This window comes from Hyperoodon ampullatus, assembly GCF_949752795.1.
Source record: "Hyperoodon ampullatus genome assembly, chromosome: 11".
Lineage (NCBI taxonomy): Eukaryota > Metazoa > Chordata > Mammalia > Artiodactyla > Ziphiidae > Hyperoodon > Hyperoodon ampullatus.
The window spans coordinates 56,793,147-56,817,413 of NC_136924.1; the positions used below are offsets into that span (position 1 = coordinate 56,793,147).

General features: G+C 49.9%; 1 protein-coding gene, 1 long non-coding RNA gene and 1 pseudogene across 3 annotated transcripts; 1 reads left to right on the plus strand and 2 right to left on the minus strand.

The window, feature by feature from the left end:
• Positions 1 to 2,657: 2,657 nt before the first annotated feature.
• LOC307060753 lies at positions 2,658 to 4,282 on the minus strand. Its single transcript, XR_013811154.1, has 3 exons — positions 3,961 to 4,282; positions 3,129 to 3,157; positions 2,658 to 2,725 (listed from the first exon to the last, which is right to left on the minus strand). It is a non-coding gene; the product is annotated as an uncharacterized lncRNA (long non-coding RNA).
• A 1,501-nt stretch (positions 4,283 to 5,783) lies between these two features.
• On the minus strand, positions 5,784 to 21,034 carry POU6F1 (POU class 6 homeobox 1; the record flags this gene model as incomplete). Its single annotated transcript, XM_079714604.1, has 11 exons — positions 20,693 to 21,034; positions 19,651 to 19,743; positions 17,914 to 18,109; positions 14,258 to 14,379; positions 13,143 to 13,368; positions 12,371 to 12,624; positions 11,618 to 11,746; positions 10,790 to 10,993; positions 7,981 to 8,122; positions 7,253 to 7,421; positions 5,784 to 6,129 (listed from the first exon to the last, which is right to left on the minus strand). The coding sequence occupies exons 2-11, from the start codon at positions 19,696 to 19,698 to the stop codon at positions 5,784 to 5,786; spliced, it is 1,836 nt and encodes a 611-aa protein (XP_079570730.1). The 5' UTR covers positions 19,699 to 19,743; positions 20,693 to 21,034.
• An 18-nt stretch (positions 21,035 to 21,052) lies between these two features.
• LOC307060417 (swi5-dependent recombination DNA repair protein 1 homolog) lies at positions 21,053 to 23,555 on the plus strand (annotated as a pseudogene). The gene is made up of 2 exons: positions 21,053 to 21,439; positions 23,041 to 23,555. The product of its transcript is annotated as a swi5-dependent recombination DNA repair protein 1 homolog (transcript).
• Positions 23,556 to 24,267: the final 712 nt, after the last annotated feature.

Consider the following 24,267-nt stretch of genomic DNA (forward strand, 5'->3'; position numbering starts at 1 on the left):
TGTTGTGTTAGTTTCAGGTATACAGCAAAGTGAATTAGTTATACATATACATATATCCACTCTTTTTTTTTTTTTTAGGTTCTTTTCCTATATAGGCCATTACAGAGTATTGAGTAGGGTTCCCTGTGCTATACAGTAGGTTCTTATTAGTTATCTGTTTTATATATAGCAGTGTGTATATGTCACTCCCAATCTCCCAATTTATCCCTCCCCCCCTCTTATCCCCTGGGAACCATAAGTTTGTTTCCTATATCCGTGACTCTACTTCTGTTTTGTAAATAAGTTCATCTGTACCCTTTTTTTTTAGATTCCACATATAAGTAATATCATATGATATTTGTCTTTCTGTGTCTGACTTACTTCACTCAGGATGACAATCTCTAGGTCCCTCCATGTTGCTGCAAATGGCATTATTTTGTTCTTTTTTATGGCTGAGTAATATTCCATTGTACATATGTACCACATCTCTTTTTTTTTTTTTTTCTTTTGCGGTATGCGGGCCTCTCACTGTTGTGGCCTCTCCCGTTGCGGAGCACAGGCTCCGGACGTGCAGGCTCAGCGGCCATGGCTCACGGGCCCAGCCGCTCCGCGGCATGTGGGATCTTCCCAGACCAGGGCACAAACCCGCGTCCCCTGCATCGGCAGGCGGACTCTCAACCACTGCGCCACCAGGGAAGCCCTTGTTTGTAGACTTTTTGGTGATGGCCATTCTGACCGGTGTGAGGTGGTACCTTACTGTAGTTTTAATTTGCATTTCTCTAATAATTAGTGATGTTGAGCATCTTTTCATGTGTGACTATCTAGTTTTAACTCTTCACATCTTCCTACACTCCAGACAGCAAGCCTTTGAGGCCCAGTTTGGCTTTCTTGATGGACCCTGCAGTTAAGAGAAAAGACATCTGAAGTATAGGGCAGTCTTTTGGGACTGAGCCCTTTACCTGTGGAATCTGATGCCATCTCTGGGTAGGTAATGTCAGAATTGAACTGAGTTCTCAGACACACTGCTAGTGCCTGAGAAATGCTTTTTGGTATGGGGAAGCCTGCACACACACCCATTGGAGTTGGGTTCTGGAGCCCAGAGGAACATCCCAGACTTGGGAATAGAAACTGCAGTCCCTCCACAAACCCAGCCCTCTTCCTTTAAAGCTTTCCTGGGCCAGTTTGCCAGGAACCACACTCAAACTGGTCTGAGCCAGTGGTAACAGCTTCCACTGACTCTTCTGCTGGGAGCTGTTGGGAGATGCCTCTCCCCATTCAGAGCCAGTTGCCGCCCAGATTCCATTCATTCCCACACATCACAGTCCAAACCTTACGGCGCTGATGCTGAAGCCTCTGTACCTGCTTTCTCCCAGTAGCTTGAAGTCAGGGACTCATCTCTTATTGTTTCCTTGAAAGGGAGGGTAGAAATGCATTCAGTCATCTATCTGATATTTATCAAGCACCTGCTCTGTGCCCTTGGCCTCGGTCCTGAGGGGTTGCAGTCTAGTGTGGACAGCCAATATTAGGGCTGTGAGATATATGCAGAGGTAAGTGCTGGCTTCTGTGTCATTTTGGGCCTTGTTATTTCGAGTGCTGTAAAGCTCCTCTGATCCCCAAGCCTGACGTCAGAGTCTTAGACATCTCTTGTCCCTTGGGTTGGGGAGGGGGGTGGAGCATAATCTAGAACCCAGCACAGTGCCTGGCTCAGGAATGCTGGTTGGGTGGAATCAAAGGTGATGCCTTGTTCTCACCAGTTTAGATTATGTAGCCCAGACCTCACCAGTACCAAGGAGGGGGAGGGGGGAGGAGGGAGGGTTGCAGGGGAGCATGGCATGAACCCTCCTCCTAGGAGGGAGAGACCCTTTTTACAGCCATGCTCTCCCAGCCCTGAGCTCAGGTGGCAGGCCTGCCCATAACATTTGCAGGCCTGGGGAAAAGCACAAAGGAAGACCCACTTACCATATATCTAAATTTTTATAAAGCATAATCAACCTAATTGTGACTGTTCTCGCCTCCTATCATGATAAGCATACCTTCATAATGACCGGGAAGGCCAGGTTTGAATTTGGACTTCTAAGACTCCTTGAAGTTCTGTGCTAGAATGTGCCCCAGTCCTGGCCCCCAGCCTGCAGCCTGCCTTCTCTTCCCCCTCGCAGCACCCCCCTCACATTGCAAAGGGCTTTGTGTATATGTATCGGCATCCAGTCTGCACAGCCAAGCTCCATCCACCCAGCTTTCTGACAAACAGCTGCCTCTTGGTCACCTCTTGGGCCAGGAGTGTATACACCAACAGCACAATCTATTATCAGGACGCAGGGAAGAGGGGCTAGAAAGTGGGCTTGGCAGGGAATTGTGGGATCCTAGGTACCAGGGGGTGGTCTAGAAGGAGAAAGGGCACATCCCCTTGACCCTGCGCCCCATGGGGAGAGTCCCGGCTGGAGGGCCTGGGCGGGGAAGTAGGAGTTCAGGGCACTGATCCTCATCCTCTTGCAATGGGATTTTCCAGGCCACAAACTCTGACAGCAAAGCCAGCTCCTCCCCTGGTCTCTGACACTGATTCCCTCACATCACCCTGAGAGGTAGAAGAGAAACAGGCAGACCAGTACAAAAGAAAAAATACTGTTTATTCCACACAACTACATCAAGTGCTTCTCCCCCATTCTCCCCTCCTCACCCCTCACTCCAGCTCTCAGCAGACTTTGTCCCATGTCCGGGATCAGTCAGAACCTCAGCGTCAGAGCCTGGCCTAGGAGACAGGAAGGGAATCTAGGCATAGGAAGGTGATTGGATTTCCAAGGACACAAAAAGGTCAGGGTCTCTCAATTCCAAAGTCAAATGGGTTCCTTAACCCATTTGGCTGAATTCTTTCCCTGGACCCCACCTGGATAAAATGCCTTGATCAGTGCAGGGTCAAAGGCCCCAGCCAATTCATTAAGCCATAGAAAGTTTTGGTCTTTGAAACAATAACAAACAAAACACATGCAAACAGTTAAGCCATTTCTGCCCTTTCTCCTGCCTTTCCATGGTAAAGAAGCCACTGAGATCTGGCTGATAACCAGAAAGGTGCTTTCAAAACAAAATTGATATCAACTCCCTTCAGAGCCTGATGCTACTCAAAACAAAAAATATAAACAAAACAAAAAACCCACCTCAGGGCCATTGCTGCTTCCTGGGGGTCCTGTGGTAGGGGAACAAGAGCAGAGATCAGGCCGGTGAGCTCTGGTTTGGGCACACTTCAGGAGCATCCTGTACCCCCCTGCTTGGGGAATTCAGCCTGCAAACATTCTGCCCCTGGACTTGTTCCTCTGAAAGACCAACCCATCATTCCAGCAGAGGAAAAAATGCTTTAGTTCTAGCCCAGCCTTGGGAAGATACATTTAGATGCAGGAGGAGCTAAGAAAGCATGGCCGGGCCTAATTTAGAGCAGCAGTTCTTCAACTTTTTCCTGCCGTGACACAGGACAGATGGTGTCCTCCTGCATATCCACTGCCACGGACACGCCCTGGGTTATACGCTACTCCCAGGGCACCAGCCACGACCCACTTGTCTCTCCCAAAAAAGAAAGCGTAGGGCTTCCCTGGTGGCGCAGTGCTTGAGAGTCCGCCTGCCGATGCAGGGGACACGAGTTCATGCCCCGGTCCGGGAAGATCCCACATGCCGCGGAGCGGCTGGGCCTGTGAGCCATGGCCGCTGAGCCTGCCCGTCCGGAGCCTGTTGCTCCGCAACGGAAGAGGCCACAACAGTGAGAGGCCTGCGTACCGCAAAAAAAAAAAAAAGAAGAAGAAAGCGTATCTGAACACAAAGGCTTGAGGGTAAAAACCCATATCTGTCTAATTTATTGAACTATAAGTGATTGAATCCTTTACAAACTCTGGCACTACTTTATTCTTACTGAAAACTTGTTTACAACACCCCTGTCAAGTGAGCTTGTCATCTCATTGAGACAGGTTGATAACCCTGAACGTGGGTGTGGAGCCTTACCCTTGGAGACGTAGTCTCTCCCTGGGAGGCTGGGGCAGACAAGGTGCCCACCTGCTTCCTCATCCTCCACCACACTCGAGCACGTTTGCTTGGTCAGGATGCAGTGGCGTGGGGTAGGCGGGAGCGGGCCATTGGACACACAACTGCCCTCTCACTGGCAGAGCTACCAAGAGGGCGGCCACACTGGCTTTGTAGGGCCTGGGAGGGGCAGCTGCAGGCAGGAAAGGAAACACAGCATGCCAGAGGAAGCGAGGCTAGGCTCTGCACCAGTGTCCGACAGAGGTGGTGATGTGCCCTCGCCTGGCAGTCACTTCCTCAGGGTTTATTGTACAGAGCTAGAGACCTGGCTCTGTAAGGACAGGAGTTGTGAAAGGAGGGGGTGGCTGACCCCTGTGACTTGTGTGTGACCCTTTAAGTCTAGTCTACACAGCGAGTCTGGGCTCATCTCAGCAAACCTTGCAATGCTCTCCTGATCCCCTACTGAATTCCAGGGGAGGCCCAGCCACAGTGAGGCTGGGAAATTCACTTAACAGCTCGGATGAGATGCCAACCCCCAATGTACCATAGCTACCCTCTCTGAAGACAAAACCCAGCCTGCTCCAGGCGTATTCTTAGCTCAGAAGCGCGCTGGGGGGATTGCTTACACAAACACGTGGTCTAAGACTCTGGACAAAGTTAGATTTCTCCTCCAGTATCCAAGCCTTCAAGTTCCAAAGAAAATTAGAGTTAAGTCACTTTCCACAAAGAGACCTTCCAGGGCTGCCATCAGCTCTTTCTGGATCTTGGCTTTTTTTCCCCAGGGCCTTGCTGTCTGGATTCTTGTTTAATTTGCTGCTTCTGAGAAGGGTCCAGGACTGGGGGGGTGGTGAGTGTGAGGACAAGAGAGAGTCAGCATTCCTCTCCTCATTCCCCACCCCCCCGACCCGTGCCTGCTTAGCTGGGCCGGGGGATTTTCCAGGCTGCAAGCTATCTTAACCACACCATTCTGATGTGGAGATGGCCACGGACAGAGATCAGATTAAAATCTGGGAGGATGGCCTTATTTATTAAGTTCCCAACCTGCTATAGACCCAGGTCAACTCCAGGACAGCTAGAGTTCACTGTTGCTTCCTTCCAACATGATTTACAAAAGAAAAGGTTCTGCTTTAGGGCAATTTTCCACCCTCCCAAAGGAACCAGGGAGAGATGGGAGAGGAGATCACATGTTCTGGCCCCAGGGCTGTAGAAACCTTCTGACCTTGAGGTTGAGGCAGACACGGCTCTGACCTTCTGAGCAGCACATCACCCTTTTCAGAATTGTATGTGTTGGGTTCTTTCAGGGGACAGTGTACCTGCAGGCAGAGGGCGGGGGGGTGGGGGGGTGAGGCTGTGTTTCCGCTGGACTAGCCTCAGTACCTGCCAGAGGAGCAAAGGAGGAGGGAGAGTAGAAAGAGAATGCTGTCGAAAACAAGAGCTAATGGCCAGTGGGCCGCAGAGGCTGCTGCAGCCCTGCCCCAGAGAGGGGAGTTTCCGGTTCCCAACCAGAATTCACCCTTCAAAAACCACATTAGCAAAGTGCTTCTTCAAGTGACACCACAAATCCCCTCCCTTGGCGCCACCAACTCCAAGCCTGGAGGTCTCAGGCGGGCCCCACTGCCCTCCCCAGGATGTGGACGATACGGGGGGAGGGGGAGGTGGCTGAAACACAGGCGCACAGTGTAGTCTCACGACCCAGGACAAACACAGCCACGCGTGGCAGAATGACAGGTGCCGCAGGGTGGTGGCTGCAGCCGGGTGCCAAGGGAAGGTACAAAGTGCTGGAACACAGGGCTGGGGGTTCAGCCCTAAGGGATCTGAAAGACATTCAGCTTGCTGGTGTTCTTGAGCGTCTGGCGCCGGTTGCAGAACCAGACCCGCACGACCTCCCGGTCGTAGTTGAGCTCCTTAGCAATCTCAGTGATCTCCTGGCCTGTGGGCAGCGGGTTCTTCTCGAAGTAGGCGTTAAGAGCCTCTATGGCCTGGGGGGTAAAGGAGGTGCGGCGCTTGCGTTTCTTGGAGGGCTCGCCTCCCACAAATTCCATCAGGTTCTGCTGGCCTTCCTGGTTCCGGAGTTCGGCTTCATTCAGCCACTTCTCCAGCACTGGCTTCAGCTTCTGTGCGCTCTTGGGCGTGATGTCCAGCTTCTCAAACCTGTAAGTGACCCAAGCCCAGGAAGGAAGAGTGAGAGTGTCTTACTCCCCACACCGGGCATGAGCACCATCCACAGGGGGCTGCTCCTCTTGGGGCTGGTGGGGCCGTGCTCAGTGTTTCCCTCACCACCCCCACTAAAACCCCCTGGCTCGGCCAAGCCCAGACTCCTCAGACTGTCCTGTATCCCAGGTCATAACAGGGAGACCGTTCCCATGGCCTCGGTTCAATAGTGCGATGTTAACAGGGCAACTGCTTTAATAAGCACCATTCCAGAACTTTCATATCCAAATGGGTGAGGTCCTTTAAGGAGTCATCTTGAGAGGCCTCCAGAGATGCCAAACGGATGTCGTAAGTACTGTCCTCCAACTGCAGCATCTCTAAGTCAGAATACTCTTTCTGGCTGAGCCCAGATGTGACTACAGAATTCCCAACACGGCACGGTAGTCTAATAGTCACTCTAGTCTAATCTATAGAATTGGCAGGCAGATGAAACCTTTTGGCCATCCCTGAAATGTGTGTTTTCTCGTGTTTGAAACCCTCGGCTATCCTTCCTTTCTTTCTTTTTTCTGTTTATTTCTTTCTTTGTTTTTGGCCATGTAACGTGGCTTGCGGGATCTTAGTTCCCCGAACAGGGATTGAACCTGGGACCCTAGCAGTGTCCTAACCACTAGACCGGCAGGGAATTCCCTACCCCTCCTTTAATACCGGCACCAGAACCAGTCTGTACGCTGCACACAGAAAAATCAGCTACATCACTTTATAGTCATGCCTCAAAAGAGGGGGAGATGGGAGTATGATAGGGGTGATAGTGGGTTATAGTTGAGAACCAAGCCAGAACTGACTAATTTGTGACTAATTTCATAAGCTGTACTCCTGTCCCTCTAGGATTCCTAAATGGATTAGGATCCTGGCTTTCCCAAAAAACACAATATAAATGCTCAGGATTTGGGGCTAAACTTCAGAGGGCCCCCAGAAAGACTCTGGCTACTCTAGGTGTTCATGTCTACCCTTAGAACAGCTTTCCCTGTCCGGAAGAGGGCAGAAGCCAGGGAGAATATGGAAAAGGGCCAGATACCTGGGCCCCTGTGAGTGCCCTGACCCTGTCCAAGGCAGCCTTACTCACCGGCAGATGGCTGACTGGCTGTAGGCTGGGCCTTCCGTTGCGGTCAGAGCCTGACCCACCTGGGTCTGTGTGAGGCCCAGGGATAGCCGCCGGATCTTAAAGTTCTTGGCAAACTCCCGGATCTCTTCTAAGTTGATCCCGTCCTCATCCAGACTCGGGGTATGTGGCTCTAGGCCAAAGGAAGGGGGCAGGGGTGTGTGTAAGACAGACAATCTTCACTGCTTATCTTGCCCATTGGCCTAGCCTGGTGCTGTAGTGAGGGATGAGGACATTTGACAAAAGGCCTATGTACCCTTAAGACCCTCATCACCCCTGTCCCCAAGACAAATAAGACTTGGGGGTAAGGGGCCAGGACCAATGTGTATAGAGGTAGAGACCTATTTTCAAGTTCTTCCAGCTCTAACTGTTGACCCCCCTCCATTCTCCCCAGCCTGGCCCCAAGCACACCTGTTGGCCATCCACATTCCTCAAATACTGGGTGAGAGACAGCCAATGGCTTGGCTTCTCAGAGAAGCAGCCAGACAGCTGGCTAAGCAGCCTCCACCATCATCATGCATAGAATCCAGCTCCCCAGAATGAGAATAAGAAAGCCAGTTCCTGGCAATGGGCCTGTGCCCTTCCCCTGTGGACCCCAGGAAGTTTATTAAGGAGAGCGTCATCTAATGAGGTCATCGTATCCAAATAAATGCCTCTCCCCTTCTCCACAACCTTCTCTAGAAGCCACTTACTGGACACCAGCTGGCTGACAGTAGGGGTCTCTGAGCAGGTGATCGGGATGGGAGCAGAGGCAGCTGGCTTGGCCGCTGGGGCTGGGCTGGCAATGACCACAGCTGGCTGGGGCATGGCTGCTGGGGGCTGGATGGGCTGCACCTGTGAGGAGAAGCGCCAACAAACCCCACTGCCCGCCTGCCTGTTTCAGGGGGGTGGAGTCTCTGGTGGGGCCAGAGTCAGGGCAAAAGTGGGCATGGAGGGACTTCCCTGGTGGAGCAGTGGTTAAGAACCCAGCTGCCAATGCAGGGGACATGGGTTCGAGCCCTGGTCCGGGAAGATCCCACATGCCGTGGAGCAACTAAGCCCGCGAGCCACACAACTACTGAGCCCGGGTGCCACAACTACTGAAGCCACGCACCTAGAGCCCGTGCTCCACAACAAGAGAAGCCACCGCAATGAGAAGCCTGCGCACCTCAACGAAGTGTAGCCCCCACTCGCTGCAACTAGAGAAAGCCCGCGCACAGCAACGAAGACCCAACACAGCCAAAAATTAATTAATTAATTAATTAATTTTTTTTTTTTTTAAAGTGGGCATGGAATCCTCACTCACCCAGCACACTCCTACCTGTGCCCCATCAAAAAGCAAGACTAGAAGCTACGCATTAGCACTCACCCAATGATAATGACCTCCAAAATAAGCATAGAACGTGCCCCACCAAGCCGGGGCCTTGTTGCTGCCTATGACCCGGGCAGGTCAGAGGCTCAGAAAGGTTCAGCACACCTGGTCAAAGCCCCAACAAGTGTGTCCGCCCTTGAGATAACTGCTCTCAAATCTCTGCTCTCAAAGGAGGAACCTGAACCTGATTCTAGAGCCTCCAGGCCCCAAATATCCATTAATAGAGAACGTGGCAAATGACTTCTGGGACCTCTCTACATTAAGATACTGTGCAGCCATGACGAAGAATAAGGTTTATCTCTTAACTGCTACCATGGAAAGAGCTCTGGGTCACAGTGCTAAGTGAAAGAAAAAAAAGTAAGGTGAAAAACAGTTTTTATGGAATAATTCCTTTAAAAAGACATATGAATTTCCCGGAAAAAAAAAATCTTGAGGCATATAAAGTAAACTGTCAACAGAAGTCATCTCTGGAAGTAGAGTTAGAAGGGATTTTTACTTTTTGACATCACACATAATGTTGGAATTTTTATAAATAACATGTATCGAATTTATAATCAGGAGAAACTATAAATATATGAAATTAGTATTTTTAGTATGATTTTTTTCTTTTTTTTTTTTTGCGGTACGCGGGCCTCTCACTGTTGTGGCCTCTCCCGCTGCGGAGCACAGGCTCCGGACGTGCAGGCTCAGAGGCCATGGCTTACGGGCCCAGCCGCTCCGCGGCATGTGGGATCTTCCCGGACCGGGGCACGAACCCATGTCCCCTGCATCGGCAGGTGGACTCTCAACCACTGCGCCACCAGGGAAGCCCTAGTATGATTTTTTTTAAAGCTTCCTGAAAGTGCAGATTTCTTTAGGATGGGTCCTGTTCCCTGAATTCTACCTCCTGGTAGCTTCAAGTCATTCCCTCATCATCCCCAGGGTCTTGTTCAGGGCTCCTTGTCTCTGGCTAGAATTGTTTAAGCTGTCTCCTAACAGGGACAATGACTCAAGTCTCACCACAGTCCAATTCTTGGCTCCACCTGGATAACGGAGGGAATTTTTAAAATGCAAATCTAATCAGCCACTTCCCTGCTAAAAACCCTCCCGCGACTCCCCACTACCTGATATTAGTGATGACAATAAAAGCACCATTTTTCAAGTGCTCTCTGTGTACCAGAGTATAAACTGCCTTACGTGTAATCTATCCTTTAACATTCATAACCTTCTGAAGTTGGTCCTCTTATCACCTCCATTTTATAGTTGAGGCTAAGAGGTTATTCAATGAAGCTGGGAAGCTACATACCACTAACTTGTTAGGGATGTGAATTCTTGGATGCCACTCCAGACCTACTGAATCAGAGGCTCTGGGGTGGGGCCCGGGAATCTGCATCCCAGCAAGCCCTGCAGTTGGTTCTGCGGCACACTCACGTTTGAGAACCCATGCTCTGGCACGCTGTACTTCCTGCAATTCTGTGGAGGTAGAATACTCTCTCATCCAACTCATCCCTTTAGATTAGTTCAGTGTCCTACTCTACGAAGCCTTGTCAAACTCCCCAGTCTGCTGAGGGCTCCCTTCTCTGGGTTCCCAAAGCACCTTATCCTATCATAGCCTTTGTCACGCTGACTTATAATTGTCTCTGATGTTGGGCTACCTAAGGTTAGGAAGGGCATCTTATTCATCTCTACATCTTCAGCACCTGGAATATAGTAGGCATTCAAAAACTGCTCCTAGAATGAACACATAAATGAATAATCAATGCCACGGTGCAGGGCGGAGGGGTGGAGGGGTGAAGGGGTGAAGAGGGAGACGGTACATAACGAACCTCCCAGGGCCTTTCTAGTGATTTGTTCACCCTGGAGCTGACCGAGGCCCAGTTTACTTTGACCACCCGTCTGGCTTTCTCAGAGTGCTATTGACCTCTGAGGGCACATATCCACATGTTCGGTGTGTGTAGGTAAGGGGTCGGGGGACGGTGGTGCTGTTTTCCCAGGCAGAGAATGTGTGGACTCATGTGAACCTTCTACCCTGGAACCTCCCCCCGCTTTGGGGAGGTGCCCTGCTTTCCCAGGGGCTTCAGAAAATAGTGTCGTCCTGCTCACAGCCTGGAGGGAGGCCACCCATGCCAGACAGCACTGCCTGCCCCCATCCCCAAACCCAGCCCTTGTACCTCACTCTTAGCGGGGGACTCAGGAGTGCTTGGCTTCCGGACAGCCACGGGAGAAGTCAGGGGGCTGCTGGCCAGGGCTGCGATCACCTGGCCCTGCGCGTTCAACAACAGCTGGGGGGTCACAGCCTGGACCTGCAGGCTTTGGGCTGGTGCTGGGGCCGCCATGCTAGCCGAGTTCACTACCCACGGAAGTGTTCCAATAACCTGGGAGGAAACATAGGGACCCCAAGTGTGAGGGCAGCGTCCAGGTCCATCCCCAACCCAAATCCCCACATTGGCAGGAAGGGACTTAGGCAAATCACTTAACCCCTCTGGGCCTGTTTCCTCACAAGAAAGTGAAGGATTCACACTCTAGGGGCCACTTCCTGTATTCTCTCTCCAGAGCCTGGTGGGGCAGGAGTAGGTGTGCATGTGCATTCAGACAGATCTGGATGGGAATCCCTGCTCTGCCACATTTTAACGGTGTGGCTTAATTTCTCTGAACCTCAGCCTTCTCCCCTGTAAAACGGGAATAAAAATCTCCACCCAGTAGGTGTGTACTCAAAAAAAAGTGGGATAATGTATGAGAAAGCATCCAGCACAGAGGTTGGTCACAAAGTGAGTGCTCCATAAACGAAAACCCCCAGCTAGAGTGAGTACCACCAGGGCTGGATGGGGGCTATACCCCTGCCTGGCCTCAGCATCAGCAGAGAGCTGTCACACAAGAGGTATGAACAGCAGCTTGTCACCCTAGTTGAGTTCCTGTGACCCTCAGCCCAAGTCCTGCCCGTCCTCCACAGCCGGCATCTCCACCAGTCCCCACCCCTCAGCCTGGCTTTGACCACTTGCCTGTCCCTGAGCGTTGGTGAGGATCTGACTGCTGATCCCCGGCATGCTGGGAACGGCGTTGGCAATGACCGGAGTTGCAGTGAGGGAGCCCAGGATCTGGGTCTGTCCCCCGAGGGAAGCAGCACTGATCTGTGGGTGGAGGAAGAGCCTTGCTCAGAGGCGATGGGGCGAGAAAGAGCCCAAGGCAGAGGGAAGAGGGCTGAGGGTACTGGGGCGGGGGGTATGGATGCTGGGCAGATGTAAATGTGGGCTGCAGGCCCAAGTCCACCAGCTGAATAGTGTCCAGGGCCAGGGGCTGCAGGGGGTGAGCAGGGAAGGATGGGGTCGCAGTCATGGAGGAGTAACTCTGGCTGATCTTTCGGGCTAGCCCTGGGAGGGTAGAAAGGCCAGACTGGAGAGGCTGATGTGACTCTAGTCACAGCTAACAGCCTCTAGCTCCACCTTAGCGACAGCTCACAAGTTTGCAATCCCCAGACATCCTCCCACCCTCCAAGGCTGGTCCAGTGGTTCAGGTTCTGGAGGATTTGCCCAGCCCTCTTGGCAGAGGTTGTCTGCTCTTGTCTGGGACGGACGGGCTGGCAGCTGCAGGGGAAGGCCTCAGAGGGAGCCCATCTCTGCCGAAGTGTTGGAAGAGAGCCGTGTTCAGGGGGCTGGTCCTCCACCTCCTTCCTCCCCCGAGGGAAGGGTCAGGTTCACCCTTGGCCAGAGATTCGGTCCATCCCCGTTTAGCCCCTGGTGAGGGCAGCAGCTTACGATTCCTGGGCTAAACGCGAAGCCTGCAGGCTGAACGGTGATCTGTGGGGGGCTGTCCACTGGCTTGGGGGTGGGGGCAGTCGCGGTGGCAGCAGTGGGCTGCGGCAGAATGGCAGGTGTGGTCTGCAGCAGCGGCTGGGTCTGGATCAGCGTCTGGGGCTGGGTTGGCGGTCGGGGCCGGGTGGGCGAGGAGGCCTGGGCCGGTGGGGCAGCTTGTACAGGTGCCGGGAGAGCGGCGTTCAGCACGGCAGCTGCTACGAGCAAGGCAGAGACAGAGGTGCTCAAATGCCTAGCCGTAGCCCAGGGAGGCTCCAATCCCAAGGGATCTGGCACGAGAACGAGGGGGTTTGGGGCAGGGGGGACAGGCAGCTGTGATTCACTCGATCTTGGCGGGGGCGGCACATGCCAACTTCTCTCATCCCCCCTCCCTTGGGCCTGGAGAGGTGTAGATTCAAAACCAGAAGTTGAATCTTCTTGCAGTCCTTCTCAGGAGGCTGGCCGCGGGGTGAGTTCTGGCGTAGGGGGGAGGGGGAGTCTCAGACAGTTGGCTGAAGGCAGAGAGGCCTGCTGGGCCAGCACGGTGCCATGGCCTAGAGTCCTGAGGTGGTGCAGCAGCTCTGTGGCTGGGTGCCTGGGACACCAGATCCAGACTCCAGGGCTGTCGCCCGGGAAGGGCCGCGGGTTTGGAGTCCAACATGGCAAGCACGCGTGCAGGGATGGTAGTGTAAGGTGGTGGGGAGCCTGGTGCAGTCCTGGGGAGAGTTGCCGTTACCTTGGAAACCGGCTAAAGGTGGCTTGAAAATTGCCCCCGTGGGAGAAGCAGCGGTCAGTCCTGGGAGGGCAGCCACGGTTGCTGTAGGAATTGTCCACACGGCCAGCCCCTGCTGACCAGCCACTTGACCTGCAATACTGATGGGGATAAGAAGAGGTTGAGTAACTGCCCCTGCTGGAACCATAACTCCTGTCAGAACTGTGGCTAAGTTTTCCTGAGTCAAGACCTGCAAAAGCAAACGAGATTTCAGAAAGAAAAGAAAAAATAAAAAATCAACATTGACAGCGCAAACACTGGGTCTCTCAGACCCAGCTGAGCACACACAAAGCATTCTGAGGGCAGTGGGGAAAGGCCGCATGAGGGCGGGGAAGAGACAAGCCCTAGCTGGAGGCCCAACCCCGCCCGAGGGGGCACCTGGACTGGACTATCCCGCCTTCAGAGAAGCAGCCCACAGCAGGGACAGGGCCTAGCCCTGCTCAAGGACCAGAAAGGGTCGCAGGCCTCTCCCACCACGGTCTGGTGCCTCCCAAGCCTTCCCCGGGCCCGTGCCCACAGGACCAATGCTTTGTGGCCAGGAAGCAGGGGGCAGGGGCTGGTGGAACCAAGCGGTCAAGACCCACAGGGGCCTCCGGGAAGTTCTGATGGAGGACAATCCTGATGGATGCCTTGGAGAACTGTGCTTGCAGTGAAAGGTCACAGGGAGCTCAGCATGCTTGGAGGCCCCTGGAGACAGCTTCTCACTGAGCCGGGGCTGCCCCTGGCTCTAAGTGAGGACCAAAAATCCATTAACTCTTCTAGGCATCCCCTAGAGGGGCTGACAAGGGTATCCACTCACTTAGTCATTAGATGACTTGAAGGAGTTAATGTAATCTCTATAATCCTTCCTGAACCCAAGGAGATTACCTGGCAAATGCAGATCTACTTTTCCCAGGGGGCCTGATCTGGGGCAGGGGAGAGGGCAGGGGTACCTAGTAGGAGACTCCCTCCCTCAAGCCACAGCCCCTTCCCTGTCCTGCCTCATGAAGTTCCCAGCTCCCATGGCCAGCCCATGTTGGCTATCCCATGCCTTGCTCCTGCCCACTGCCCTCTGTCCAGCTCCCTGGGGTGGCCCTTACCTGGGGGGCAGCTTGTACAGCCAGTGGCGTCAGGGTCTGCGATGCCTGAGGCTGGCATGGGGCTTGGCTGAAGGTGGCAACAGCAGGGGCAGGGCTCGGAGGCATCCCTGGGAGTGACTTCACTTCAAGTGGCATTGGGAGAGAGAGGGACAAGGAGTGAGCCTGGGTGAGTGTGACAACCCTCAGCCCTACATTGTATTTCTGCATAACCCGAGGCCAATCACTGGCCTTCCCTGGCCCACAGAGACAGCTTCCCAAAAGCTACGGGGAGTGAGAATAGGAGGCTGGAGAACCCTGGGCCAGACCTGGAAGGTAGGCCACCCTCTTCTCACATGTGGATGAAGAAACTGCAGACCCAGGCACAGTTGGGTATCAGTCTCTCATCTCCTGGCTCTGTAGGATGCTAGGACCTATCACATAATCAGTAGTAGCAAGGAACATGTGTCAGGGAGAGAAGGAGCTAGAATCAGTGGGATTGACTGGCTCATCCAGCAACTGCATCATTGTTCACCCTACCTTCAGGCTACTTTTTGGATGCAGGTGCTGGCTTGGGGAAGGGGCAGGACTCCTGTAGGGTGAAGTCTTGGAAGTGACATGTCTTGGCCACACTCAGGATTACAGGGGCTCTCCAGGCCAGGCAGCTTTGCTTCTTGCCATTCCCTGAGGTCTGAAGTCTGGGTGAGCGGCTTCTAGGAAGTTCTAAAGGAACTTCCCATGCATTGGAGCTTTTCACCCAGGTGAGAGCTTCCTCTTGCCACCTGGATTTAGTTAGGTACTGGGACCTGTACCAGGAAACCTCTTTAAAGCCACATAACAATGCGGAGAGGGTTTATTATTTAATATATGGTGAGACATTAAAGAGAATCTAGGTGTTGTGTGTTCGACCAGATCAGTGGTTTCTTTTTTTTTTTTTATACAGCAGGTTCTCATTAGTTATCCATTTAATACATATTAGTGTATATATGCCAATCCCAATCTCCCAATTCATCACACCAGTGGCTTCTAAATACTGACTGGGTATAGGTTTCCAGGCCTAGTCTAGGCCTACTGAGTCAGAATGTCCAGGAGTGGAGGCCAGGAACCTTGCATCTCTCTCTTTTTCTTTTAAGCTCCCTTGCGATACAGCACACAGACAAAGTGGGAACCACTGAACTAGATAACCTTCCAAGCCTGCATTCCCAGCCTGTGTTTTAATCTGGAAAGGCACCAACCTAAGTAAGGACTAGACTGTTTACAGTATATAATTTAAAAATCCAGATTGCTTAAAGAATGAAAGAGGCAAGCAACGACCACAAAAGCCTTATAAAATACTAAAGAAAACAAAATGGCAGATTTATCTCCACTGTGAAGGGGAGATACATTTCTAACTATTGAAAAAAAAATCAGAGAAGGATAATCTGAACCTCTGGAAATTTAAAAAATATTTTGCTTGACAAAGTGTGATGAAACCTAAAAAGGAAAGTGAGGAAATGGGAATGTGATAAACACGAGTGATGAAAGCTTACCATGGGTATAGTCACTTCATTAGGATATGCTGTATTTCCAGAGTAGGACCATGGGCCCTAGAGTTTGCCTACATTTAGGGTTTTTGTAGCTTCCTGCTAGACTGCTTTTCAGGAAGACTGAACCAATTTACAGCACCATCAACAATGTACCTGTTTCTCCACAGCACCACCCAATTTAGGTTTTATCACTGTTTATTTATTTTTCTGGCTTAATAGGCATAGGTGGTACCTCATAGCCAATTACTTTTTCTCTCATTGATAGCAAGATTTTGTATTTTTCCGTGTGATGACTTCCTCCTACGTAAACAATTGGCTTCTCTTCAAAAGGAATTTGGGTGGACTACACCTCAAAGAAAAATAAAATTAAAGGGCCATTCAAAGCAGCACTGTTTATGACAGTGAAAAATCAGACAGTTTGATAATAGCCAAAACCAGAATCAGATGAGTGAATCTGTCAATAAAGGACGTGGAATATGAAATAATATGGTGGTAAGTGTCATGCTACTTAGCCCACCCTCAGGGGCCACACCTATAAAAATGTGTACGTGTGGCAAGGTTTGGGTAATAATTTGGAGTGACACAAATCACTAGATTCTTTTTTCATCTTGAAAGTTTCCTATTACTTAGTTTTATTTTGTTTTAAGAGGAAACACTTCTCAATATTGCATACACAGAAACGTTCCATCAAAGCCACAGTTTAAGCTGGCAGCTCCTTAGGAGGTACCATCAACATACCTCCCTTCCCTGCTTGACAATGACTGAAATTCCTTTATAAAGAAGACTTTGGTGAAAAGCTTAAGTATACAAATCTCTGGAAGAAGATGCACACTACCGTGAACACTCATACTGAGGTGTAAATAATTGATCTCTGATCAATTCCTGAGAGCAGGTTTTGGATAAGGAGCAGGATTAAGGCGCCAGAAGAAATGAGATACGGAAGATGGATGAAAGGGTAAAAAAGGAAGTTAAGGCACTGTGGATAAACCTGGAAAGAAGTGGAAAGGGTGGCCGAGATGGAGAATCCTTGTCTTTCCTGCCTGCCCACCAGGGCACTGGCCCATGGGAGCAGGTGATGGCTCATCCTGGCCTCAACAAGGAAGCAGAACATTTCCAGGCTAGGGGAAAATGGTCACGTCTCTTGTCATTCCTTTACTCAAAAGGAGAAAAGAGAACACGGGTTACTAGGGTCCCAAATGGATCTGCACACTGATTTGCGAGTAGAAGGAGGGAGGTGAGATCTGGCAGGGGTTTTGTTAAAGAATTGCCTGTTCTCTTTGCTCTCTTCTTGTCTCCTCCTCTTGGCCCACACCCTCTCCCCCAACCACATCTCCAATCTAGGGAAGGGGTGAAGTTCAGCAGAAAGCAAGGGGAGATGAATCATGGCTTTCTGGGGGAATTGGCAAGGGAGGCCCCAAGCTTCCTGCAAAAGGTGTTAATAAGGTGTTAATGAGGGAAGTCAATGAAAGGGTGCCCTGTGCCCAGAGTGCCTAGGACCAGCCCCAGCTTCTAGAACAGCCCAGGCTGTCTCACAGCTGTACTGCAGGGTCCTTAGGGGAGACGGTGTGAGTCAATCAGCCATATACATTCCACATGCAGGAGAATCAAACTCATGCCCTGAAGTCATCTTTGGAGAATAAGAGCACAAATAAGCCCACCAGGCTAGACTCACGCCAGCCCAGTCGGGAGTGAGGGGCTGGCATTCTACAAGGCCCTCCCTAACACACACGTCCTTAGTCCAAGGTGGGTATGATGGCCTCCCATCCCCAACTCCTGGCACCACCCAGCTCCACCACAAAAGGTACTGATTTGGAAGGGCTGTCAGGATCCTGAAGGCTTAGTCCTCTCCGCCTTGAGCTTGAGGGTCTGGTTTAGACCTGGGAGCCCTCTCTGAGGTTAATTCAATTCCCTCACCCTGACCCATCCCAGTTTAGGTCTGTAAGTGACTGAAACCAGAACTAAAGTTCCAGGGATGAGGAGTGGCCTAGGAGCCGACCAACAGTACAGACTGTGAGCAGAGGCTGTCCAGTGGACAGGAAGACAGTGAGACCCTAAAGCCACCTAGCCCCCTCCGGCTTCATGCTGGCTCTCCAGGGGGAACACAAGAGGGGACTCAGGTGGAGCAATGCCACATGGGAGCAGGTAGCCTCATACCAGTTGCCTCTGCAGAGGAGTCTGGGTTGTCTGGCCCAGCTTCACCAGCAGCTTCACCGGCTTTGGTGGGGCCTCCGCTCTGGGAGCCCTCGGCGGCCACACCTTCCAGTGCTTTGCCCTCCTCCTCAGCAGGGATCTGGGCATCCACTCCAACCTCCAGAACTCGGATGGTCTCATGGCCTGACATCACGATGACCTGCAAACAGAGGACGGGGACACTGCTGGGGGGAGGGGCAGATCAGCCCTGGGGAACCAGAGCTCTGGGTATGGCTGAGGGAGAGAGGAGAGAGCATGTCAGGATGCAGACCTCCTGTCTCAAGGACTGTGTGCTCTGTGAGAATTCCAGAGCCTGGAGCAGACTGCAGCTCCCTGATTCCAGGGAAGGAGGTACTAGGAGAAAGTAGGGCCTGGTGACAGGGAGAAGGGCCTGACACAAGCTAGGAAAAGTCCCACAGAGCCAGGCCACTTGGGGACATTTCCATTTGTTTCCTCTCTTGTATTCAGTGCAGGGAGTGGTAAATGGCCTCTCCCACAGCCTTGCAAGGTTGTCTTCTTGGCTGCTAGGATATTGGAGTGTGATTACGATGGCCCCTAACACCATAGCCACAGCTTAAGCTGGGACAAGAAGCAAACCCCTCTTCACGTCCCTCGAGTTATTATAGGAGTGGAAAATGAATGCTCCACAATACTGGGTAACTTTTTAAGCTCATGGTTCCTTTATTTCCAAAACTCCGGGGTACGGGCCAAGATTTCCCTCCAAGCCAACTTCCTGAAGCGAGGGTCAGGAATCCTGAAGACGTGGCCTCTCGCTGGCCCTCCTGGACTGGAGCTTTGTACCCTGTGGGCCTGCAGCTCCAGTGTGCCTTCTGCTGTGGGTGTGCTCCGAGCTGGAGGGGAGCCCCCATGCCCAGCAATGCAGGCAGCCCCTGGGCCTCCTCGGAACACTGGGTCCCCTTTCCTGCTCAAAGAGCCAGCACTCAGCGCTTTACCTCCAGCACTGACATGCTTCCAACTGGGCCACTCAAGAGTCAGGGACACCCGGTACATTAAAAAGCTCTGTGTCAGGCCTTCCCTGCGCTCCGCCTAGGCCTGAAGACACTCCCACAACATGCTCCTTAGGCCTGAAAACTGGATCCAGCCAGAGACTGCTGGAAAAAAGCAACACTGTGACCCATCAGGGGAGTATGAGTGCAATAACCCCCCAAGCAGTTCCCTTTCTGACTCAAGCTTGACCTATGAAGGAATTACTCCCATCTCATTTTAAGAGATGTTAGTTAGTCTTTTTTCTCCTTTTAAAAATTACATAAGTCGGAAATTCCCTGGCGTCTCACTGCCAGGGGCCTGGGTTCGATCCCTGGTTAGGGAACTAAGATTCCATAAGCCACGCTCTCAAAAGAAAAAAAAAATTACATAAGTAATAAAAGGTCATTGTAAGAAAAATTAGAAAATGATATATAAGAAAAAAAATTAATTCCCTGATATCCAAATCTTTCCCCATGTTAACTTATATGTATTTTCACATTTTAATTTCACTTTTTAAAGTCACAGCTTAAGTCCCCAAACCCAGCCCCTGAGAAATCCTAGCTGGCAACTACATCTGGATAGGTAAAGTGACGATCTGGACTGGTGTTTCTGGTAAGAAACAGACAACGAGGGGCTCTATGGAGTTTTCCTCCTTGCCCACACCCCTTGGGCCATTATCCTCACTCCCCCACCTCTTCCTGCCCCAGAAGATACCTGCTCATTGACAGTCAGAGATGAGTCTGGCCCGGCTCCAGGATCCATGGTCACTTGTCAGGGTGGGGTGGGGCTGGCCCACACCTACACATCCTGCAGGGTGAGATGGGACGGGAAAAGCAAAGGCTGATGCGACATAGTACTAAAATTTCCATGCCATCTCAAAAAGTCAGAAGTAGAATGGAAGGAAGAGAGAGAAGCTAAGGTCTCCCAGGTATGTGTAGAAGTAAAGGAAATAGGATTCTAAGGATTTTAAAACTAAAGTGTCTCACTTCCTACAGCATCCTAGGAGAACCTACACTCAGGAGGAGCGAGGGTGACAAGAGGAAAGAGGGGGCCAGGCATCTTTCCCTGGGAGTTCCCCAGTCCAGTGGGAAAGAGCAGACCCAGTAGAACCCAAGGTGACTTTGACCCAGATTCTCAGAACCAGACACAAGTAAGGAGCACACTGCGTATCAGAGCATGTCTCAGGGGAGGGGTCTGAGTGGACTTCCTGGAAGAGATGGTAAAGATAGGAATAAATTAAAACAGTTGTCTCAAACTAATGTGTCTGATTATCACCTGGAACGCATTAAAAATGCAGGACCCCCCTACTCCGATTTCCCCAGACCAAACATCCCCAGAGTCTGATTTAGTAGGTGGGTGCCCCAAAATCAGCACTCAGGGGATTCTGTGGCAGTGGTCCAAGAACCATACTGGCCTTTAACATGGGAGGCAGAACAACATCCCAGATGGTGCAGCAGCTGCCACATGCAGTGAGACAGAGTGAAACAAGCCCTTGTGAGAAACAGGTGGTCTTGCTGGAGCCACAAACCACAGTCACAAGAAACAGAGGTAATAAAGGTAATAAAGGGGACAACTAGTTTTAGGCACTTATAGAGAAAAGAGTAAATTAACCTCTATTCTGAGTGCCCACTGTGCTAAGCATTTTATGGAACACTAATTCACATTATTACTCATGCCAGCTGAGGGATGGGAGCATTAGATTCACCATGTTATGGATGAGGACACTAAGCTCGGAGAAGTGTTCTGGATTCCTCACCTTTCTCTTCCTCTTCCTCTTCTACCCCTGGGTCCGCTTCGTTTGTTTTCCTTTTCCTTTTTTTTTTTTTTTTTGTTATTCTATTAATTGAGGTAAAATTCACATAACAACAAATTTACCATTTTAACCATTTTAAAGTGTACGACTCAATGGAATTCAGTACATTTACAATGTTGTGCAACGATCACCACTATTTAGTTCCAGAACATTTTCATCATCCAAAAGGAAATCCCATACCCATTAGCAGTCACTCCCTTTCCCTGCCAACCCCCAGCCCCTGGCAACCACAAATCTGCTTTGTCTCTGTGGATTTGCCTATTCCCAATATTTCATATAAATGGAATCATACAATATGAGGCCTTTTTGTGTCTGGCTTCTTTTACTTTGCAGAATGTTTTCAAGGTTCATCTGTGATGTGGCATGTATCAGTGCTTCATTCCTTTTCACAGAAAAGAACTGTGAAAAAATTCCATTGTATGGGCTCTCGCACTCTCTGGGGAAGGCGGAAGCACAGGTAAACCAAGATTTCATTTCCAAGATGGAAAGTCCATCAGACTCAGCTGTGACTTTACCCAGCGCTCCATAGGTCTGTGCCAATCCATCACCTCCCCGCACGAATAGTTCAAGAAAACAATCTGTGAGTGCAACACTTAGAGAACGATTAAGGAAAACAAGATCTTCATTTAATTCCCATAATTAAATGGCGTGGTAAAGTGTCTTAAAGTCAAGAATGAAAAAAACAATCATTTTGGGGCTTCCCTGGTGGCGCAGTGGTTGAGAGTCCGCCTGCCGATGCAGGGGACACGGGTTCGTGCCCCGGTCCAGGAGGATCCCACATGCCGCGGAGCGGCTGGGCCTGTGAGCCATGGCCGATGAGCCTGCGCGTCCGGAGCCTGTGCTCCGCGGCAGGAGAGGCCGCGGCAGTGAGAGGCCCGCGTACCGCAAAAAAAACACAATCATTTTGACCCACCTCCTAGAGTAATGGAAATAAAACCAAAAATAAACAAATGGGGCCTAATGAAACTTAAAAGCTTTTGCACAGAAAAGGAAACTATAAACAAGACGAAAAGACAACCCTCAAAATGGGAGAAAATATTTGCAAAAGAATCAAGGGACAAAGGACTAATCTCCAAAATATATAAACAGCCCATGCAGCTCAATATTAAAAAAACAAACAACCCAATCAAAAAATAGGCAGAAGACCTAAATAGACATTTCTCCAAAGAAGACATACAGATGGCCAAGAGGCACATGAAAAGCTGCTCAACATCACTAATTATTAGAGAAATGCAAATCAAAACTACAATGAGGTATTACCTCACACTGGTTAGAATGGGCATCACCAGAAAATCTCCAAAAAACAAATGCTGGAGAGGGTATGAAGAAAAGGGAACCCTCTTGCACTGTTGGTGGGAATGTAAATTTACACAGCCACTATGGAGAAGAGTATTAAGGTGCCTTAAAAAACTAAAAATAGGGCTTCCCTTGTGGCACAGTGGTTAAGAATCTGCCTGCCAATGCAGGGGACACAGGTTCGAGCCCTGGTCCAGGAAGATCTCACACGCCTTGGAACAACTAAGCCTGTGCGCCACAACTACCAAAGCCCACGTGCCTAGAGCCTGTGCTCCGCAACAAGAGAAGCCACCGCTATGAGAAGCCCACGCACTGCAAAGAAGAGTAGCCCTGCTCGCCACAACTAGAGAAAGCCTGTGCGCAGCAACAAAGACCCAACGCAGCCAAAAATAAAATAAATAAATTTTAAAAAGAGTTCCACTATAAAAAAAAAAAAACCTAAAAATAGAATTACCATATGACCCAGCAATCCCACTACTGGGCATATACCCAGAGAAAACCATAATTCAAAAAGACACATACACCCCAATGTTCATTGCAGCGCTATTTACAATAGCCAGGTCATGGAAGCAACCTAAATGCCCATCGACTGATGAATGGATATAGAAGATGTGGTACATATATACAATGGAATATTACTCAGCCATAAAAAGGAACGAAATTGGGTCATTTGTAGAGACGTGGATGGACTTAGAGACTGTCATACAGAGTGAAGTAAGTCAGAAAGAGAAAAACAAATATCGTATATTAACGCATATATGTGGAACATAGAAAAATGGTACAGATGAACTGGTTTGCGGGGCAGAAATAGAGACACAGATGTAGAGAACAAACTTATGGACACCAAGGGGGAAAGTGTGAGTGTGGGGGGTGGTGGTGGTGGGATGAACTGGGAGATTGGGATTGACATGATACACTAATATGTATAAAATGGATGACTAATAAGAACCTGCTGTATAAAAATAAATACATAAATAAATAAATTTAAAAATCAGATCTTTTCAGAGAAGCCAGCATCTTTAGCAGAAGAAAACTGGAATTTCAAGAAATTTTTAAACACATAGTGAGGTAGAAGAAAATACACATTTGAAAAATACTTTTAAGAATATCGATGCGAGTGAATCTAAATCACTGGATACTGGGTCACACAGAGGTCTCCAAAATGATTTTGTGAATAAGAATTCTTCCCAAACAAGGATTAAATGAAGAAAAAGCAAAATCGGTGGAGATTCAGGAGAAAGAAGACCTTCTTCACAGGCTAAAACTAGTCAAAATGTATCACTCAAAGAATGACCTGTCCCAGTTACAGCTGTTAATAAGGAAGTGAAGAAGTTGTAGGCAGATGTTGCTCTGTGAGCTGCAATCAACTATGTCTGAAAAGAACAAGAAACTGAGCCTCACCCATTTGATAGATCACTATGTGTAAGATGATAAATTGCTACACTCTAACAGAAATGAAGAAGAATTCGTAAGAGTTTCATTCATATTTTTTTCTCCAGAGTATCTTTGAGAATGACAACATAATAAAAAAGATGCTTATATATTTTGAAGAGAAGGTATCAACCACTAGAGCTTAGAGAAAGGTATGCTGATGAAAGCCAACTTAGGAACTCTGTTATTATCTAAATATAAACCAAGTTCTAAAATGAAAATTCAGTATTTTGGATAAATTTGCTAAAGGAAGCAACATTTAAATAAATATGAAAAATGTTAATAATGATTAAAAAATAATTTGGACAATCCTGGAAGTAGTTTTAATACATTGTTTTGTTTATTGTGGTTAAAAAAAAAGTTTTATTGTAAATGTTAAAAAACAGTCCAACCTGGTGAATGTCTAAACCAAAATGGGTCTAAAAATGCCTGCCTCGGGCTTCCCTGGTGGCGCAGTGGTTGAGAGTCCGCCTGCCGATGCAGGGGACATGGATTCGTGCCCCGGTCTGGGAAGATCCCACATGCCGCGGAGTGGCTGGGCCGGTGAGCCATGGCTGCTGAGCCTGGGCGTCCGGAGCCTGTGCTCCGCAACGGGAGAGGCCACAACAGTGAGAGGCCCGTGTACCGCACACACACACACAAAAAAAGCCTACCTCTCTCATTTTATGACCCTTGTTTCCATCCATTTATCACATATTTCCATCTGGATGGTCTAGTAGATAAACTCATATGTCAAAAAAAATTCCAAAATATAGATATGCCATATTTTGTTTATCCACTCATCTGCTGAT